The sequence below is a fragment of the Scyliorhinus torazame genome, chromosome 3 (genome assembly GCF_047496885.1).
Source record: "Scyliorhinus torazame isolate Kashiwa2021f chromosome 3, sScyTor2.1, whole genome shotgun sequence".
Classification (NCBI taxonomy): Eukaryota; Metazoa; Chordata; class Chondrichthyes; order Carcharhiniformes; family Scyliorhinidae; genus Scyliorhinus; species Scyliorhinus torazame.
The window spans coordinates 252611361-252631515 of record NC_092709.1 but is presented as its reverse complement, the minus strand read 5'-3'; the positions used below and the strand labels follow the sequence as shown (position 1 = coordinate 252631515).

General features: G+C 49.1%; 1 protein-coding gene across 6 annotated transcripts in view; it reads left to right on the top strand.

Annotated features, from left to right (window-relative positions):
* Nucleotides 1-1414: 1414 nt before the first annotated feature.
* Nucleotides 1415-20155, top strand: part of epg5 (ectopic P-granules autophagy protein 5 homolog (C. elegans)) — a 269249-nt gene continuing 250508 nt past the window's right edge. For all 6 annotated transcript variants that reach the window (XM_072497129.1, XM_072497130.1, XM_072497128.1 and 3 more), the window contains exons 1-2: nucleotides 1415-1517; nucleotides 2107-3165. In XM_072497129.1, the coding sequence (XP_072353230.1) occupies nucleotides 1467-1517; nucleotides 2107-3165 (1110 nt within the window). In that variant the 5' untranslated portion in view covers nucleotides 1415-1466. The remainder of the gene's footprint in view (nucleotides 1518-2106; nucleotides 3166-20155) is intronic.

Here is a 20155-nt window from a genome sequence, read left to right as displayed (position 1 = left end):
CACGACCCCCCTCACCACCTTCCCCCGCCCCCCCCCCCCCCCCATCTACATCAATGGCTCCGAAGTGGAGATGGTCGATAGCTTTAAGTTCCTGTGGGTCACCATCACTAACAATCTGTCCTGGTCCACTCACGTTGATACAACAGTCAGGAAAGCCCAACAACATCTCTACTTCCTACGGAAGCTAAAGAAATTTGGCATGTCTGTATCGACTCTCGCAAACTTCTACTGATGTGCAATAGAGAGCATCCTATCCGGCTGCATCACAGCTTGGTGTGGCAAGATCGCAAGAAACAGCAGAGTGTGGTGAACTGGTGAACTCAGCCCAACATATCACACAAGCTTGCCACCCTCCTATTGATGCAGTCCACACCTCCTGCTGCCTCAAGAATGCAGACAGCATTGTCAGAAACCCCTCACACTCAGGCTTGCCCTCTTCCAGACCCTTCCATCTGGCAGGAGATACAGAAGTATGAAGACCCCTACATACAGACATAGGAACAGCTTCTTCCCCACAGCTACTAGACTCAACGACTCTCCCTCGGACCGATCTGTTCCCTGTAAGAACACTATTCATGACGCTCTATGTTGCTCTTGCCCATGTATTTGCTTTGTTTGGCCCTTGTTCCGCACTGTAACCAATGACTATTTGTCAATGTACTATTTTTTGATGTACTATTTGCCAATGTACTCTGTTGATTATTCTTTTTGTCTACTGTGTATGTTCCCTTAGCTGCAGAAAAATACTTTTCACTGTACTTCGGTACATGTGACATTAAACTAATCAATCAAGCCAGACAGATTGAATTTGTGGACTTCAAACATGTAAATAATTGAAGTATTATGCATATCATATGTATTGTGTACTGAATTTAATAATGTATGTAAATATTGTTCATTTCCAAAGGAAAGGGGATGTGGTGATATGCATAAGCAATCATATAAATATTAAGACATGACCTCCAACCGCAGGTGGCAGTAAAGAACAACCGCGTGACACTGTTCCCTCAGGGAGTCTTGAGAGAGTTGTCGTTGTAGAGTCGCATTTGTAGTAGCTTAGATAATAATTTATAGTTAGTAGATTTTGACAGTTTTCTTATTGTTGTCTGACCCATGTTATTGTTTAACAATAAACATTTAACTACTCACAAACTAGATGCTCTCTAGTGTCCTAATTCCGTCCGGCCAAGCACCAGAACGTAACATCTCCCATCGCTTTACCCCTTATCTCCCAGCCTCCTACCCCCCTTCTCTCGCATTCCTCTCTGCTATCTCTCACTCCCCTCCCGCTGCCATCCTCTACTTCCGTCTCTCCCCCACCACCACCCGTCTCTCGCAAACATCCTCCTCCCCGGCGCATGCTCAGCCTCGCGCGTCACGGTGGAGGGTTGTGTGACCTTTGGTCCCGTGACTCTGCGGAGCGTCCGCGGGCTTTGCGCGCGCTCGGCCGGGAGCGGCGGTTCAGGATGGCGGAAGCGGTGCGGCCGAGAAAATCTAGGCAGGCAGCGAAAGCGCAGGTTGGTCAGAAGGAGAAGCGGCAGAGGTTCGGGAGGCGCGGGGGGGGAATGATTATTTATTAACGCAGTCCTTGCTCCAACGGGGATAGCTGTCAGGAATCGAGAGAGAAGCCAGCAGAGTCTCTCTGTCTGTGGAGTAGCTCCCTCGGCATTAGCTGCTCGTTTTCCTGCAAACAATCAGGTATTTTCTTCCCACGGAGTCTGACTGACATCTCGTCACCTTTTACTTAACATTGATCGCAATCCCACTCCCAAGTAAAAGTCTCTGTATTTGAATAGAAGAAGCCGCACATTTGACACGATTAATTAAAACCGCTCAGTGATTTAATTTCACGCTGTCCCCTTGCCAAATCTGATTATTCGCCGCTGTTGTTTACATATAAAGCATGCCGGTATTCGCAAAGAAATACACAATTCCCCATTTCTCTTAAAACGCAAAGTCACTTGATTTTTTTTTTTGCTTGGGTGAAACAGAAACTTGTGACTGCAGAATGTATTTAAGGCACAGTGAGATGAGAGGCTGAATAAACAAGGAAAGTGAAACTGTGTTGAAAGCGGCCTAACTTGCAATGTTTTCTTGGAATTTCAGGACAAAAAGAAAAAAGTTACCACGGAAATCAAGAAAAAGGAAAGTTCAAAACCTGAGTCCGACCAGGAATTGGTTTCTAGTGTTATTACCAAAATAGGACTTTCTTCATCCAGTTTTACTACTGTTGACAAGAGCCAAAATGAAGAAACTAATTTAAAACCTGATGAGGTGGGCCAAAGTGAAGATCAGCAATTGCTTCCAGATTCGCTGGTAGCTGAGATGACTGTAAAAAGTACTCAGGAATCCAAATCATGCATAGAAGCAGTATCCATTGCAATTGTTGAATCTAAAATGGATTCAAAACAGCATGTTGGGTTAGACAATAAAGATCAACAGATTCATGTGGATCAAACAAAAAAAATAAACTCTCACCAGAGCCAATACAATAATACTGTGCCTCAAAAGATGCCTGAAATTCCAGAGGCTAATGAACTATCTTGCTCTCGTAAGACTGATATTGGTCAAAATGAAGAAAATTTGAATGCTGGACCTGCTGTTTGCAGTGCTCCGGCCCAAATGTCATTGTACTCTAGCAGTATTTCTTCACAGAAAGTAACAGTTGATTTGAAAAAAAAGGAGGTGACGAGGAAAGACCGTAAAAACCCTGCTATTTTAATACTGGATGATCGCGAGAAGGAGACTGTTGATATGAAACTGCATAACATCATAGCTGATCTTCCTGTACAGTTGACTATAGAAAGGTTATACCCTGATTTGCCATTGCAGTTCAAGGAAAGTCCTGGAACTGCATTCACTGAGCAGGTTTCACCTTGCAGAACCCTGTATCCAGCAATTCCACGTGGAGTTGCTCCATTTACAAAAGAAGAACTGAAAATGTTTGCATTAGGTTCATGGCTTGAAAATGTTGATACATACACAGAAGAATTTCTTTCTGTGGCCAATCAGGATAAAAATGATCTTTTTGAACTTCTTATGAACTATGGGCGATGTAGAAAACAACTTCTGCTGGCTGAAGCAGAATTGGAGACAATGACATGTGATTATAAGAGTATCAAAACGAGGCTGTGGACATTCAAGGAAGAGCAACTGACTATCCAGGTCAGTTTTTGTTTTTAGTTTTGCTCAATTGATCTTGTACTTACTCTTATAAATAGAGCAAATGAATTTGTGATGTCTATTGCGATTGACAGAAACAGCATTGTTTTTATAAAAGCAAATTACTGCGTATGCTAGAATCTGAAACAAAAACAGAAAATGCTGGAAAATCTCAGCAGGTCTGACAGATAACATTTCGAGTCTGGATGACTTCATCAGAGCTGGAAATAGGATGAGATTTATACTGTAGAGAGGCAGTGAGAGGTGGTGGATAGAGGGCCAGCGATAGGTGCAGGCTAGGAAGAGATTGACAAAGATGTCATAGACAAAAAGACAAAGGGAATGTAAATGGCGGTGATCAAAGCTAAGAAGGATGCTGATAGCGTTGCATTAGGCGATCAGAATGTGGGGACTTCCGGTGGCGGCTATGAGGGAGTAAGTCACACGTTTGGTGGCTCCCGATCTGGCCGGACTGTTGGTCCTTTTTCCGCAACTTTTTCATGGTTTTGAGTTTTGGCTTTGAAGGCGCAGACAATCAGGCTCTGGTCCCAGTGGTGCATGGAACGGAGAGCCCCAAGGGACCAAAAAGGAAGAAATAAAATAAGCAAGGGCTGAGTGGAGGTTGCCGCTGAAGACAACATGGCTGATGTTCGGACCCCTGCTGCGACAACCCAGCCATCGACGGAGGAGCTGATGCAGGTTATCCAGGAGGGCTTTGCCAGACAGAAATGGGACTGTCTTGACCCGATAAAGGAGTCGATCGATCGGCTGGATGCCCAGGATCGGACGACTCAACAGTTGGAGAAAGCGCCGGCCGGCCAGGAGGAGCATCAAATGGTGGTTGAACTAGAGGTGGGGATCCTGAAGGATCAGCAAAAGAGGCTGCTGGAGAAGGTGGAAGATCTGGAGAACCGAGCTCGCCGGCAGAACTTAAGAATTGTCGGTCTCCCTGAGGGGGCTGATGCTGGCGCGTTTGTAGTGAATATGTTCCAGAAGCTTCTGGGGGAGGGGGACAGGGTGTACAGAGCGATGGCGAGGATGCCGCGGCCGGGGGACCCCCCAAGGGCGATGGTGATCCGGTTCGACAGATTTTTGGATACGGAGTGTGTTCTCCAGTGGGCCAAGCGTACTAGGAGTTGCAAATGTGACAATAGCATATTGTGGGTCTATCAGGACCCGAGTGTGGAGGTGGCCAGAAGGAGGGCAAGCTTCAGGCAAGTGAAGGAGATCCTGTTTAAGGAGAAGGTGAAATTTGGGCTCCTCTATCCGGCATGTCATTTGGGTTACGCACGAGGACCAGCACCATTATTTCGAGTCGCCCAAAGACGCGATGGACTTTGTCAAGAAGAAGGGACTGGCGCAGAACTGATAACTTTTTGGTTTTAAGTTGTTAAGTTTCTGAGCGATTGTATATATGTTTTGATTATCGTTTTTCTTCTGCTTTTTAAGTTTGGGCGAAGATGGGGAAGTAAAAGTTATTCAGTTTCTAGGGTTTTCGGTGTTTTGATGGGGGTGGCTGGTGGGGGCATTTTACTTTTTATTACTCTAGTTTGCACTATTGGAGGGGTTCTTTGTGGGGGTTTATGTCTGTTTTGGGTTGCCTCCTATGGTAATTGGGAGATTGTTCGGTCCTGGTTTGATGAGGGAAGTGGTTTTGATGGGTGGGGGGGGAAGGGAGTAGGGAACAATAGGTGGGAGACTTCTTGGCACCGTAGGCGAGGGCCACCAGGCTAGCTGGGTGAGTCAGTCTAGGGACTTAGGTTTTGGGACAGAGAGGAGGTTGAGGTTGGGGGTGGGGGCTGCCAGGAGACGGGCCGGTGGAGGCGTCGCACATAGGCTGGGGGAGGGCCCAGGAAAGGGGATGGCTGGTCGGCCGGGGGGGGGGGGGGGCGGGGGTGGTGGTGCTCCCCCAACCAGGCTGATCACTTGCAATGTTAGAGGGTTGAATGGGCCTGTCAAGAGGGCATGGGTTTTCGTGCATCTGAGGGCTCTGAAGGCGGATGTGGTGATGTAGCAGGAGACACACCTGAAAGTAGCGGATCAAGTTAGGCTAAGGAAGGGTTGGGTCAGTCAGATCTTTCATTCGGGGCTGGACACCAAGCCTAGAAGGGTGGCGATTTTAATCAATAGGCGGGTGCAATTCCAGGTGGGCAGTATAGTCTCGGACGGGGGTGGGTGAGCGTTATGTCATGGTGAGCGGTAAGCTGGAGGGGAGGAAGGTAGTCTTGGCCAACGTGTATGTGCCAAACTGGGACAATGTAGAATTCAGAGAGGGTACTGGGGAAGATACCGGATCTGGACTCGCACAAGTTGATGATGGGAGGGGATTTTAATACGGTCATCGACCCTGGCCTGGACCGGTCGTGTTCGAAAACTGGGAGGGTGCCAGCAATGGCAAAGGAACTGATCGGGTTCATGGAGCCGATGGGGGGGTCGACCCTTGGAGGTTTAGGCAGCCGACAGGGAGGGGGTTCTCTTTTTATTCGCATGTGCATAAGGTTTACTCCCAGATTGGTTTTTTTCATGTTGAGCAGAGAGATCTGCTGGCATGCGTGGTGGACACGGGGTATTCGGCCATCACTATTTCGGATCAAGCCCCACATTGGGTTGAACTGCAGGTTAGTGAGGAGAGCTTCCAGCGCCCACAATGGTGTTTGGACGTGGGCTTGTTGTCAGACGAGGCGGTGTGCGAGAGGGCGAGAAAGTGCATGCAGAAGTACCTGCAGGTCAATGACACGGGGGAAGTCTCAGCAGCGGTGGTCTGGGAGGTGCTGAAAGCAGTGGTGAGAGGGGAGCTGATTTCGACCTGAGCTCACAGGGATAGGACGGTTGGGCAGAGACGGACTGACTGGTTAAGGAGATTCTACAGATAGATAGGAGGTATGCGGCGACCCCGGGGGTGGAACGGTTAAGGGAACTTCGGAGACTGCAGGCTGAGTTTGGGGTGTTGGCCGCAGGCAAGGCAGTGGAGCAGCTTAGAAAGGCAAGGGGGACGTTTTATGAACATGGGGAGAAGGCCAGCAGAATGCTGGCACAGCAGTTTAGGAAGAGGGAGGCGGCCAGGGGAATAGAAAAGGTGGTTGATGGGAATCTGGTAGGGGACTCGGCTGGGCTAAACAGGGCGTTCAGGGACTTTTACAGCAGACTCTATTGCTCGGTACCCCCCGCGGGGCCTGAGGGGATGAGACGCTTTTTGGATGGACTGACCTTCCCAAGGGTGGGCAGGGAGCTGGTGGACGGGCTGGGAGCTCCGATCAGGACCGAAGAAATAGCTGAGGGCTTGAAGGCAATGCAGTCGGGTAAAGCCCCGGGGCCGGACGGGTACCCGGTGGAATTCTGCAAGAAATTCTCGGGGATACTAGGGCCGTCAAGGTTTTCAATGAGGCGAGGGATAGAGGGGTGCTGCCCCAGATGATGTCACAGGCCACTATTTAGTTAATATTGAAGCGGGACAAGAACCCGGAGCTATATGGGTCTTATAGGCCGATCTCACTGCTTAATGTGGACGCCAAGCTGCTGGCCAAAGCTTTGGCCTCCAGGATTGAAGATTGTGTGCCAGATGTGCTTACGGAGGATCAAACCGGATTTGTCAAGGGTAGGCAGTTGGTGGCCAATATTAGGGAGGCTGCTCAACGTGATTATGGAGGTTGAGGCCATGGATGCGGCGAAGGCGTTCGACCGGGTGGAGTGGGACTATTTATGGGAGGTGCTGGGACGATTTGGGTTCGGTGGGGGCTTTATTGACTGGGTCAGGCTGTTGTACCAGGCCCCAGAGGTTAGTGAATAGGACGACCTCGGACGATTTTAGGCTGTACCGGGGACAAGACAGGGATGCCCCTTCTCCCCACTGCTGTTTGCGTTAGCTATAGAGCCGCTGGCAATTGCTCTGAGAGCTTCAAGGGGTTGGCAGGGGCAGGTTAGGGGGGGGTGGAACATAGGGTCTTGCTGTATGCGGACGACCTGCTCTTATATGTAGCAGATCCAGGGGCAGGGATGGGTGACATCATGGCGATTTGGGGGAATTTGGCCGGTTTTCGGGATACAAACTGGATATGACAAAGAGCGAGATTTTTGTAGTCCCGGCAAGAGGTCAGGAGGGTCGGCTGGGGGAGCTACCGTTTAGGTTAGTGGGGGACAATTTTAGGTACCTAGGGATACAAGTGGCGCGCAACTGGGGCCGGTTACATAAGTTGAACTTGTCCCGGTTGGTCGAGCAGATGAGGGCCGAGTTCCCGAGATGGGATGCGCTACCACTGTTGCTGGCTGAGAGGGTGCAGATGGTTAAGATTTTTTAAAAAAATTTCATTCTCCTTTTTCACATTTTCTCTCTCATTTGCACCCATCAACAATAAACAATAATCAGCAAGATATGTCAATCCCCATAATAACAACAATCCCATATGCTCACCAACCCCCAAACCTCAACCCGCATGTTTACATAAACAAATGACAAAAAGGAATCAGGGATTACCCGTAGTTACCCTTAACCTACACAGCTCCCCCCACCCCCTCACCCACCTCCCCCCCCAACCAACGCCATCCAGCCTTTGAAAGAGTACCGTACATGATACCCCAAAGTTGTATCCCCCCCCCCCCCCCCCCCCCCCCCCCCCAAGTCTCCAGCTCCTCCCGTCCACTGCCTCTTGTAAAACTCCTCCTCCCGACCTCGGTTCCTTCCCCCAACTTTCCACCCTGGCTAGACCAATTGAACCCTGTTCTGCCAGGCTCCGATGGCCACAGCCCCTCCCTCCACCTCACTCCCGTTCACCAGCGTGGAGGCCCCCGCCCGGGTCCCTTTCCCCCTTGCCCGGCCCTAGGAAAGCCCAAAGATCCCCTTTTAGCGCACAAACCCCGCATATCCACCTACACCCCAAAGAGCACTCGTTTCGAGTGAAAGTCCTGTCCCTTCCCTTGTCCAAATGTATACAACATTGGCTCCTTTAGCCCATACACCCGCACGCAATGAAACAAAAAAGAAGAAAACACAGTCATGAGGTTACATCGGCACATGGCCATTCCTCAATTTGTCAGTCCTGCCACAGTCCTTCTGCTTTTGCAAACTCCTCCACTGCTTCCGCCGTTCCAAAATAAAAGTCCCTGAGCTTGTAAGTCACCCTCAGCTTCGCTGGATATACAATGCCGCACTGCACCTTGCTAATGTACAGTGCCCTCTTCACCCGGTTGAAGGCAGCCCGCCTCCTCGCCAGCTCCACCGTAAAGTCCTGGTATACACGTATACCAGCTCCAGCCCACTGCACCACCCGCTTCTGCTTGGCCCAGCTCAGGACCTTCTTCACACTGTACCTACGGAAGCACAGAGTCACTGCCCTTGTCGGCTCACTCGCCTTTGGTACAGGCCTCCACGACCGATGAGCCCGATCCAGTTCATATCGGGAGTGATCCTCCCCCTCCCCCAATAGTTTTGCCAACATCGCGGCAAAATACTCAGTCGGCTTCGGTCCTTCAACTCCTCCGGGCAGCCCCACAATCCTCAAATTCTGTTTTCCAGGTCTTCCATTTTTCCTCGCAGATCCTTGTTAGTGTCCATCACCTTCCGCATCTCCTTCCCCATCGAGGCAAGTTGATCACCGTGCTGCAATAACATCTCCACTTCCTTCAGCGCCTCTCGCACCTCCGCCACTGCGCTCGCCACCGCCGTCCTCACTGGGGAAACCGCCTCCTCCACCAGCGCACTCAAAACCTCCCACATCTCCTTCCTCACCGTCTCCATGCATTCCGCAATCTGCGGCAACTGCTTTTCGAATTCCGCAGCCATCACCTTAGTTATTTCTTCAGCCGTGAGCAATGCGGCCTCCCCTGGTGCTCCAGCCTCCATTTTCCTTGGTGACCCCGTGGTGACCTTTCCACCCCCGACGGACCTTCAGCTGTTTTTTTTACGGCCGTTTTTTTTCTCACCCTCAACATTTTTCTTTTCTTACTGTGCCTCCTCTGTGCCTTCTCCCTGCTTTTGCCGCCTCCGTGGACCCTGGGACCGGGCTTAAAGCCCCAAAAATGCCGTTCCCGAACGGGAGCTCTCCATTGTGCGGCCGCCTCCTGCCCGCAGTCACCGGAAGTCTCGCAGATGGTTAAAATGATGGCCCTACCGAGATTTTTATTTGTATTCCAATGCCTCCCAATTTTCATCCCGCGGTCTTTTTTTAAGAGGATTAACAAAATCATTTTGGGCTTTGTATGGGCGGGTAAGCCCACGAGTGAAGAAGGTGATGCTCGAGTGGAATCGGGAGGAGGGGGGGGCTTGCCCTGCCAAACCTCAGTAATTACTACTGGGCGGCCAATATTGCTATGATAAGGATGTGGATGGTGGGGGTGGGGTCGGTTTGGGAGCGGATGGAGGCAGCTTCATGTAGGGGCACCAGCTTGGGGGTGTTGATAACGGTACCTCTGCTGTTCCCGCCGGCGAGATATTCCACCAGTCCCGTGGTGGTGGCGTCCCTGAGGATCTGGGGTCAGTGGAGGAGGTACGTTGGAGCAGTGGGAGCATTGGTCTGGTCTCCATTATGTGACAATCACCGGTTTGCCCCTGGGAGCCTGGACGGGGGGTTTCGAGTATGGCGAAGGGCTGGAATTGAGAGGATGAGGGACCTGTTCCAGGAGGGGAGCTTCCCTAGCTTGGGGGCGCTGGTGGAGAAGTTTGGGTTGGCAAGAGGGAACAACTTCAGATATTTACAGGTGCGGGACTTTCTGCGCCTGCAGGTATCATCCTTCCCACTCCTGCCACTAAGGGGGATCCAGGATAGGGTAGTGTCAAGGGGATGGGTGGGTGAGGGGAGTGTCTCGGACATCTACAAAGAACAAATGGGGGCGGAGGAGACGCAGACCGAGGAACTGAAACGTAAATGGGAGGAGGAGCTTGGGGGAGAGCTGGAGGACGGCTTCTGGGCGGACGCGTTGAGCAGAGTCAACACGACCGCTACATGCGCTAGGCTCAGCTTGATCCAACTCAAGGTGGTACACCGAATTCTTTGGGGTGGAACACAGGTGTATAAAATGTGCGGGCGGACCAGCGAACCATGTCCACATGTTCTGGGTGCGTCCAAAGCTTGGGGGATATTGGCAGGGGTTTGCGGACGTCATGTCCAGAGTATTGAAAACTAGGGTGCCTATGAGTCCAGAGGTGGCGGTTTTCGGGGTGTCGGAAGATCCGGGAGTCCAGGAGGAGAAAGAGGCAGATGTTCTGGCCTTTGCCTCCCCGCTAGCCCAGAGACGGATATTATTAGCTTGGAGGGACTCAAAGCCTCCGAAGTCGGAGGCCTGATTAACCAACATGGCGAGCTTTCTCGGCCTGGAGAAGATTAAGTTCGCCTTGAGAGGGTCAGTGTTAGGGTTCGCCCGGAGGTGGCAACCATTCATCGACTTCTTTGCGGAGAATTAATCGTCAATGGGGGGGGGGGGGGGGGGGGGAGCTAGGGTAGCGTAGAATAGGGGGTTAAATAGGCGGGTCTTGGAGGGCTGGGTGTCAGTGTTTCCACTATGTTTATTGTTCTTTGTACACTTTTTATACTGTTGTGGCTTGTAATACCCAAAATATCTCATTAAAATTGTTTAAAAAAAGAGATCAAAATGTGTTAATGACAGAACAAAGGTAAGCAGTGTCAAAGGACAACATGGAATTGGGTGGGGGAGGGGAAAAACAAGATGGAAGGTGGAATGAAAACGAGGATGTAAAAATGAATCCATGAAATAAATAAAAATAAATTGATAGCAATAAAAATGTGAAGGCGGAGGAGCGAGTTCACAGTCTGAAGTTGCTGAAGTCAATGTTAAGTCTGGAAGGCTGTAACGTGCCTAAGGGAAGATGAGGTGCTGTTCCTCCAGTTTGCTTCACTGGAACATTACAGCAGGCCAAGGACGAACATGTGGACATGAGAGAAGGATGATGTGTTGAAATGACAAGCGACAGCAAGTTCTGCAAAGTGGTTACCCAGTCTGCGTTTTGTTTCTCCAATGTATAGTAAAGCACATTGGGAACAGCAAATGCAATAGACCAGATTGAAGGAAACGCTGCCTCATCTGAAAAGAGTGCTTAGCCATTGGATGGTGAGCAGGGAGGAAGGAAAGGGGCAAATGTTGCACCTTCTATGATTGCATAAGAAAGTGCAGTGGGAAGAAGCTGTGAGGTGTTGGCAGAGTGGACCAGTGTATCCCAGAGGAAATGGTCCCTGCGGAATGCTGATGGGGAATGAGGGGAAGAGGTTTGGTGGTGGCATCGTGTTGGATGGCGGAACTGGCAGATGATTCTTTGAATGCGGAGGCTGGTGGAGTGAATAGTGAGGACAAAGGGGACCTTTTTCTGATTGTGGGAGAGAGGAGAAGGGGTGAGAGTAGTGGTGTGGGAGATGGGTCAGACAAGGTTGAGAGTACTGTCAATCACAGTGGGTGGGAAACCACGATTAAGGAAGAATGAAGACAGCAGCACAGTTTTGGAAAGTGACATCATCAGAACTGATGCAACGGAGGTGAAGGAACTGAGAGAATGGGATGGAGTCCTTCAAGGATGTAGGGTGTAAAGAGTAGCTATGGGAATATGTGGGCTGTCTATCCCCAGAATTTGTATTAAGTTCTATGCTTGATCCATCTGTTGTATTATAGTCAAAGTTGCCTGTCTAGGTTGTAGAATCACCTGGTTTATGCTGGTATCGATACATGAAAACATAACACAATCTGAAGTTTATTCCTTTGCTTGGACTGCAGATAGACTGAAAGAATAACTTTCAAAACCAATAACAGCGCAATTGAAGCACATCTAGAGTCACTGTTTGGAGGTCTTTTTATAAAATGACCTGGATAAGAAGTACAGCTCATTTTCAGAGAAGAATCATAGACTCCTTAGTCTATCGGGTCTGCACTGACCCTTCGAATAATCACACTGCCCTTTACGAGTGTCTGTCCTGCCCTATCCCCGTAATCCCATAACCTAACCTGCACATCCCTGGACACTAAGGGGCAATTTTGCATGGCTGGTCTGCACATCTTTTGGACTGCTGGAGGAGGAAACTGGAGCACCCGGACCGGGAAGCCCATACAGACATGGGGAGAATGTACAAAGTTCACACACACCGTTACCCGAGGCTGGAATTGAACTCTGGTCCCTGGTGCTATGAGGCAGCAGTGCTAACCACTGCCACTGTTTTCATGTTTTTAACTTTCTGTGGTTGCTTTTCCATGTCATTCTGTTACTCCTTCTTTGGAACTGGAGTTATTATCCAGGATCTATATATCTATCGATCAATCAATCTTTTGTCTCATTCTTTCTTTAATAAGGGTGGCGAGAGGGAATTCCATAAATTTGGGAATAATATCAAATTAAAGAATAAGCAAACTTCTGCTCCCTTGGCCCATATGCTGCTGAAATGCTCATCAATGCCGTTGACATCTCCAGGCTCAACTATTCCAATGCTGTCTTGATCAGTCTCCCTCCTCCGTCAATTTCAGCTGGTGCAAAACTTGCTATTTCTTATCATGCTGTAAGTCCCATTTGCTCACTATTCCGTCCGCATTGACCCAATGTGCCTCCCAGATCTCCATCATCATAAATTCAAAAAGATAATCCATATTTAAATCCTCCATGGACTTGATTTTCAAGCTCTTTGTAACCTAATTCGGCATTATAACATACCCTTCACGGAACCAAACTTCTCTATTCCCTTATTTCCAATTTGTGTATTTATTCTTTCCTTTCTAATGAAATCCGATACTTATCTTGAATTCGAATCAGAAGTCGCAGTTGGGAACTACAGTTCCTGGTTGGCCGCAGAATATCTGCATATATCCCGGCCTGGAACTAGCCCCACACCAGCAATTTTTTTTATTTTAAACCTAGTTCGGTCCTAGAAAGGGTTGCATACATGCAAGTTAGTTTTTTTTAACTTTAGGCCATGAACTGGCTACAAACACGTACTGAAGGCAAAGAAGTGAAACAGTATGAAACTGCAGGTCAGATGGCCAGGAACCGGAATGCAATTCAAGAGTAGGTGTCCCGGGGCTGGACACAGGGAGGAGGGAGGGGAGAGGGATAGGGAGAAGGACCTGAACCAAGCAGTGGGGCAGAAAGAGTCCCCGGAGAGAGTCCCAGGCAGAGACAAAGATTAATCAGAGATCGATCCCATTGAGTCAAGATAAATGGCAGGAGCAGAAACAAAGGTCCCAGATTAAAGAAAGTTCTGTGGGGAGCAGACTTGAAACAAAATTGGCTTGAGAGAAGCCCTGACGGTCCGACAGGGCAGCCGAAGGTTGGTATCTCCGTGCTGTGGGCCATAAAGACAAAAGGTATCCCATTGAAGCAATGGTGTTTTGCTTGGCATAGCCGAAGATCTAAAAGTGTGCTTGGAGAGTGAAGCTTAATTGTAGTCCTATCCAGGGGAAAGGAATCTGAAGAGATGGATCATCGTTGAAGCTGTCCAAGTAGGAGCAACATTTGAAAAGAATTCCAAGGTGAGATCATCAAATCTGATTGAAAAAGTTTTGATGAGACTGGTTGGCTCACAATATGGCAAATGACTGGGTGGGAAACCATGGAACCTGCTTTGGTTGCAACTGTCATTTACTTTCGAGTGTGGTGTGTTTGACTACAGTTTGCCGATTGTTTTACATGTAACTCGTATTAACTTGAATGTTACTGTACGGTAGATTTTGTTTTGATTTATTGTCATGTGTACTGAGTGAGGTACAGTGAAAAATATTGTTTTGCATACAGTTCATTCCATACATGAAAAGAAAACCTAGGACATGCATAAATGCACAAATACATAGACACAGGCAGCGGGTGAAGCATACGGAGTGTAGTATAATTCAGTAGAGAAGAGGTGTGAAAAGATCAGTTCAATCCATAAGAGGGTCATTCAGGAGTCTGGTAACAGTGGGGAAGAAGCTGTTTTTGAATCTGTTGGTGAGTGTTCTCAGCCTTTTGAATCTCCTGTCCAATGGAAGAGAAAATAACCTGGGTCGGAGGGGTCATTGATTATGCTGCCCACTTTCCCAAGGCAGCGGGCGGTGTAGACCGAGTCAATGGATGGGAGGCGGTTTCGCTTGATGGACTGCTGTGTTCACGACTCACTGTAGTTCCTTGCAGTCTTGGGCCGAGCAGTTACCATACCCGGCTGTGATGTAGCCAGATACGATGCTTTCTATGGTACATCAGTAAACATTGGTGAGGGTCAATGTGGACATATTGTAAATTGTATCTGAAGTTGTATGTGTCTGTAAACATATTGCTGAGGTAAAAAATAGTGTGGCTTGAATCATTCTCTTGTGCTTGTTTGGAAATCTTTCCAACCTTTCTGTCTGGTGTAATATAGCTCATTTTTCTTGTTTTAATAAATGTTTTATTCTTTGTATTAAAAGTTCATCAGACTCCTGTGAATTTGTTCAGTAACTTTGCTCCACAGTTTCTGGAAACAAAAGTTGGGGTCTGTCAAGCCAGGTTTCTCTCTGGAATCTGACTTATCCGGTGTTAACTTCAGTTGGTATCGTAATGCCTTTCCCCATCATTGGCTATTGAACTCTTAGTTTTTTAGATGCTCATAATTCCCTCCACACTGCAAGTGCCCTTGAATGTTTTAAGATCCTCCTTAAAACTCATGGCCTTCCCCAAACTTGGTGTGATCACTTCTGATAGATCTTTCTTTGGCTTGGTATTCAATTTTTTCTTGTGAATGTGGAATGAATTTATTGGAATCTTTCTTTTTATCAAAGAGACTATAAATTTCAAAATCGATGATCAGATAATAGGATGCAGATTAACAATGTAAAATGACAGTAGGGTAATTAACTTTTTTCTTTCTTGGAGGTAGGGTAAAGCTGGCAAAACTGCATTTACTGCCATTTCCTAATGGCCCTGAGTAGTTGCTGATGGGCTTTCTTTAAGTGCTGTCGTCTTAAAGTAGTAATTATGCTTCCAATATAATGTTAAGTAGGGAATTCTGGAATATCAACCTCATTGGTGAAGAAATAATGATATGTTTCAAAATCGGATTCAGACGTGAAGTTGAAGGCAGCGTTAATACAATATTTTTGCTGTTGTCCTTGATGGTCAGCAGCACGATTCAATTCCCGTACCAGCCTCCCCGAACAGGTGCCGGAATGTGGCGACTAGGGGCTTTTCACAGTAACTTCATTTGAAGCCTACTTGTGACAATAAGCGATTTTCTTTTTTTTTTTCATTTGTTGGAGAAGGTGGAGGACCTGGAGAACCGTTCTCAGAGGCAGAACATCCAGGTTGTGGGTCTGCCGGAGGGAAAGAAGAATCGGATGCTGGTGCTTATGTGGGGAAGATGCTGGAGAAGCTGATGGGGGAAGGTTCGTTCACCAAACCGTTGGAGGTGGACCGGGCCCACACGGCACTTATACGTAAGCCCCGGGGGCATGAGCCCACAAAGGTGATGGTGGTACGACTGCATCAGTTCCCAGACAACAAACGTATTATCAGATGGGTCAGGCAGATGAGGCGATGTTTGTGGGACGATGCTGAGATCCGGGTATACCAGGACTTGGGAGCAGAACTCACAAAGAGGAGGGCGAGTTTCAACAAGGTCAAGTCGGCCTTGTATGCAAAAGGAATAAAGTTCGGACTGCTTTACCCGGCCCATCTATGGCTGACCTAGGAGGGTCGGGAATTGTACTTTGGCTCACAGACGTGGTGGACTTTATGAAAGACAATTGGATTGGATTGGATTTGTTTATTGTCACGTGTACCAAGGTACAGTGAAAAGTATTTTTCTGCGAGCAGCTCAACTGATCATTAAGTACAAGAAATGAAAAGGAAATAAAAGAAGATACATAATAGGGCAACACAAGGTATACAATGTAATTACATAAGCAACCAGCATCGGATGAAGCATATAGGGGTGTAGTGTTAATGAGGTAAGTCCATAAGAGGGTCGTTTAGGAGTCTGGTAACAGCGGGGAAGAAGCTATTTTTGAGTATTTTTGTGCATGTTCTCAGACTTCTGTATCACCTGCCGGATGGAAGAAGTTGGAAGAGTGAGTAAGCTGGGTGGGAGGGGTCTTTGATTATGCTGCCCGCTTTCCCCAGGCAGTGGGAGGTGTGGTTGGAGTCAGTGGATGGGAGGCAGGTTCTTGTGATGGACTGGGCTGTGATCACGACTCTGAAGTTTCTTGTGGTGCTGGGCCAAGCAGTTGCCATACCAGACAGTGATGCAGCCAGATAAGATGCTTTCTATGGTGCATCTGTAAAAGTTGGTAAGAGTTAATGTGGACATGCTGAATTTCCTTAGTTTCCTGAGGAAGTATGTGCGCTGTTGTGCTTTCTTGGTAGTAGTGTCGACGTGGATGGACCAGGACAGATTTTTGGAGATGTACACCCCTAGGAATTTTAAACTGCAAACCATCTCCACCTCGGAGAATGAAGACATTGAGCTTTGCTTGTGGGGAACTGAGCTATGTTTTGTTAAACTTTAAACTTTCAACGTTCAATTTACGATGTTCGGAATGACATTTGAGGCTTTGTAGAGATATTTTCTTTATTAATTTTTCATTTGGTTCTGTGTGGAGTTAGCTGAATAGGTATACTTTGTTAATGGAGGAGGGGTGAGTCTTTGTGCTCAGACCTTGGGAAGGATTGTTTGTTCTTGCTTCTTGCCATTGTTTTGAGAATTTGCATTAAGAGCAGGGGGAGGGGAACCAGTGGGGAGTAGGATGCTTGGCGCCAGGAGCGGGGGCTGCCAGGCTAGCTGGGAGGGCTAGTTTACGGAAAACAAGTGGGGGGTGAGCTGAAGACCAACGTAAAGGTGGGGGGTGGGGGGGAGAACATGGAGGGGAGGGCCAGGTGAGGTGCAGGCATGGGCCAAGGGCTGGCCTAGGAGAGGCTACGGCTGGTCGACAGGAGAGGGAGGTAGGGTGCTCCCGGACCAGGTTGGTCATGTGGAACGTTCGTGGGCAGAATGGGCCGGTCAAAAGAACTGAAGACGGACGTGGCCATGTTGCAGGAGACACACTTGAAGCTGGGAGACCAGGTTAGACTGAGGAAGGGATGGGTCGGACAGGTGTTCCATTCGGGACTGGACTTTTAAAAGAGGGGGGTGGCAATTCTGGTCAACGGAAATGTGGCATTCGAAGTGGGGGTGATCGAGGCAGACCCGGGGAGGGGGTAGATTTATTATGGTTAACGGGAAGCCGGAGGGAATGGCTGTGGAGCTGGTGAACAAATTAAAATCGTTTATTGTCACAAGTAGGCTTCAATGAAGTTACTGTGAAAAGCCCCTAGTCGCCACATTCCGGTGCCTGTTCGGGGAGGCTGGTACAGGAATTGAACCATGCTGCTGGCCTGCCTTGGTCTGCTTTAAAAGCCAGTGATTTAGCCCAGTGTGCTAAACCAGCCCCTGGTTAAATATGCCCCAAACTGGGATGATTTTGAGTTTGTTCGGAGGGTGCTAGGGAGGATTCCAGACCTGGACTCGCACCGACTGATTATGGGGGGGAGCGGGGGGGTAGATTTCAACACGGTACTGGATCCAAGACAGGACCGGTTGAGTCCCAGGTCTGGAAAGGTGTCAGCAATGGCAAAAGAGCTGCGGGAGTTTATGGAGCGCATGGGAGGGGTGGATCCGTGGAGATTAGGGAGGCCAAGGCGTAAGGAGTTTTCATTCTACTCCCGTGTTCCAGGATCGACTTCTTTGTGTTGAACAAAACGCTGCTGGCAGAGGTGGTGGATACTGAATACTCAGCAGCTGTGGTGTCAAACCATGCCCCACACTGGGTAGACCTGCAAGTGAGCAAAGGAAAGGCCCAACGGCCGCAGTGGAGATTTAGGGCTGCTAGCGGAGGATGAGGTTTGTGAGCGGATGAGGGAGGCCATTTGGCGATATATAAAGATTAATGATACGGGTGAGATCTCGGCAGGGATGGTATGGGAGGCACTGAAAGCGGTTATTAGGGGGGAATTCGTCTCGATTCGGGCCCACAAGGAGAAGATGGAACGAGCGGATTTGGACAGGCTGGTAGGTGAAATTTTACAGGTGGACATGAGGTACGCGGAGTCTCCGGATGAGGGGCTCCTGAAGGAGCGGCAGAGACTGCAAATGGAATTTGGGCTCCTGTTCACAGGTAAGGCGGAGGACAGCTGAGGAGGATAAAGGGAGAGGTGTATGAATATGGGGAAAAAGCCAGCAGGACGTTGGCGCATCAGCTGAGCAAAAAGGAGGCGGTGAGAAAAATTGGGAAAGTAAAGGATATGAGGGGGAATGTGGTTGTGGACCCGGAAGGGGTGAATGATGTGTTTCGGGAATATTATAGCCGACGTTATAAATCAAAACTCCCAGCTGTGGAGGAGGGTATGAAGCGATTCTTGGGGAGGGGGGGGAGGGCTGGAGTTCCCGAGGGTAGGCGAGGAGCTGGTGGGAGGCCCAATCGGGCTTGGGGAGGTGATAGACGGACTGGCTGATGCAATCGGGTAAAGCTCCGGGACCTGATGGATACCCAGTCGAGTTTTGCAAAAGGTTCTCCAGGTTGCTGGGGCAGCTCCTGCCAAAAGTTTTTAATGACTCCAAGGAGCTGGAGCTGGAGGAGCTCCCCCAACGCTATCGCAGGCTTCGATTTCCCTTATTTTGAAGCGGGATAAGGATCCAGAGAGCTGTGGATCATATAGGCTGATCTCTCTTTTGAATGTAGATGCGAAGTTGCTGGCAAAAATCTTGGCCACACGTACAGAGGACTATGTCCCAAGCCTAATAGGGGAGGACCAGATGGGATTTGTGAAGGGACGGCACTTGACGTCCAACATTAGACGGCTCCTAAATGTTATAATGCTGCCAGCGGAGGGGCACGAGGTAGAGGTGGTAGTAGCCATGGATGCATAAAAGGCCTTTGACCGGGTGGAGTAGAAGTACTTGTGGGATATCCTAGGAAGGTTTGGGTTTTGTTGCTGTACCAGGTACCGGTGGCGAATGTAAGGACCAACCGGGTCTGGTCAGAATACTTTAATTTGTGCAGGGGGACAAGATAGGGTTGTCCGCTCTCCCCACTACTATTTGCCCTGGCCACACAGCCCTGGCAATGGCCCTTAGGTCATCCAAAGTCTGGCGGGAGATAGTGAGAGGGGGGGGGGGGGGGGATGGAGCATAGGGTCTCGCTCTATGCGGATGATTTGCTCCTTTACATATCAGACCCGTTGGTAGGGATGCCTGGAATCATGGAGATATTGGAAGAATTTGGTCGGTTCTCAGGCTGCAAGTTAAATATGGGTATGAGTGAGGTGTTCACGATCCAGACATGGGGGCAGGAGAGAAGGCTTAGGGAGTTACCGTTTAAAGTGATGGGGAAGAGTTTTAGATACCTGGGGATCCAGGTGGTTAGGGACTGGGATCAGCTCCATAAGTTAAATCTGGGCAGGGCGGTCGAGCAAATGAAAGGAGACTTCCGTAGGTGTGACATGCTCCCGCTGTCATTGGCGGGGCAGGTACAGACTATGAAGATGACAGTCCTCCTGAGGTTGCTGTTTGTTTTCAATGTCTTCCAATTTTTATCCCCAAGGCTTTTTTCAGGAAGATGAACGCGGCGATCTCTGGTTTTGTATGGGCTGGCAAGACCCCGAGGGTGAAGGTACTTTTGGAACGGGGGGGTGGGGGCTTGGCCCTTCCGAATGTTATTAACTATTACTGGGCTGCCAACATATCGATGGTTAGGTAGTGGGGGAGGTGTGGGAGCGCGTGGAGGCGGCATCTTGCAAGGGTACGAGTTTGGAGGCTTTACTAACGGCGCTCCTGCCATTCTCGCCAGCTCGGTACTCCACAAGCCCGGTGATGGTGGTATCCCTGAGGGTGTGGGGACAATGGAGAGACAGCACATGAGACTGGAGGGGACGTCAGTGTGGTCACAGACCTGTGATAATCACCGGTTTGTTCCGGGGAGACTGGACAGGGGCTTTAGGAGGTGGCAGCGGGCAGGGATTGGGAGATTTGGGGATCTCTTCATTGAGGAGGGCTTCCCGAGCCTGGAGGCATTAGAGGAGGAGTTTGAG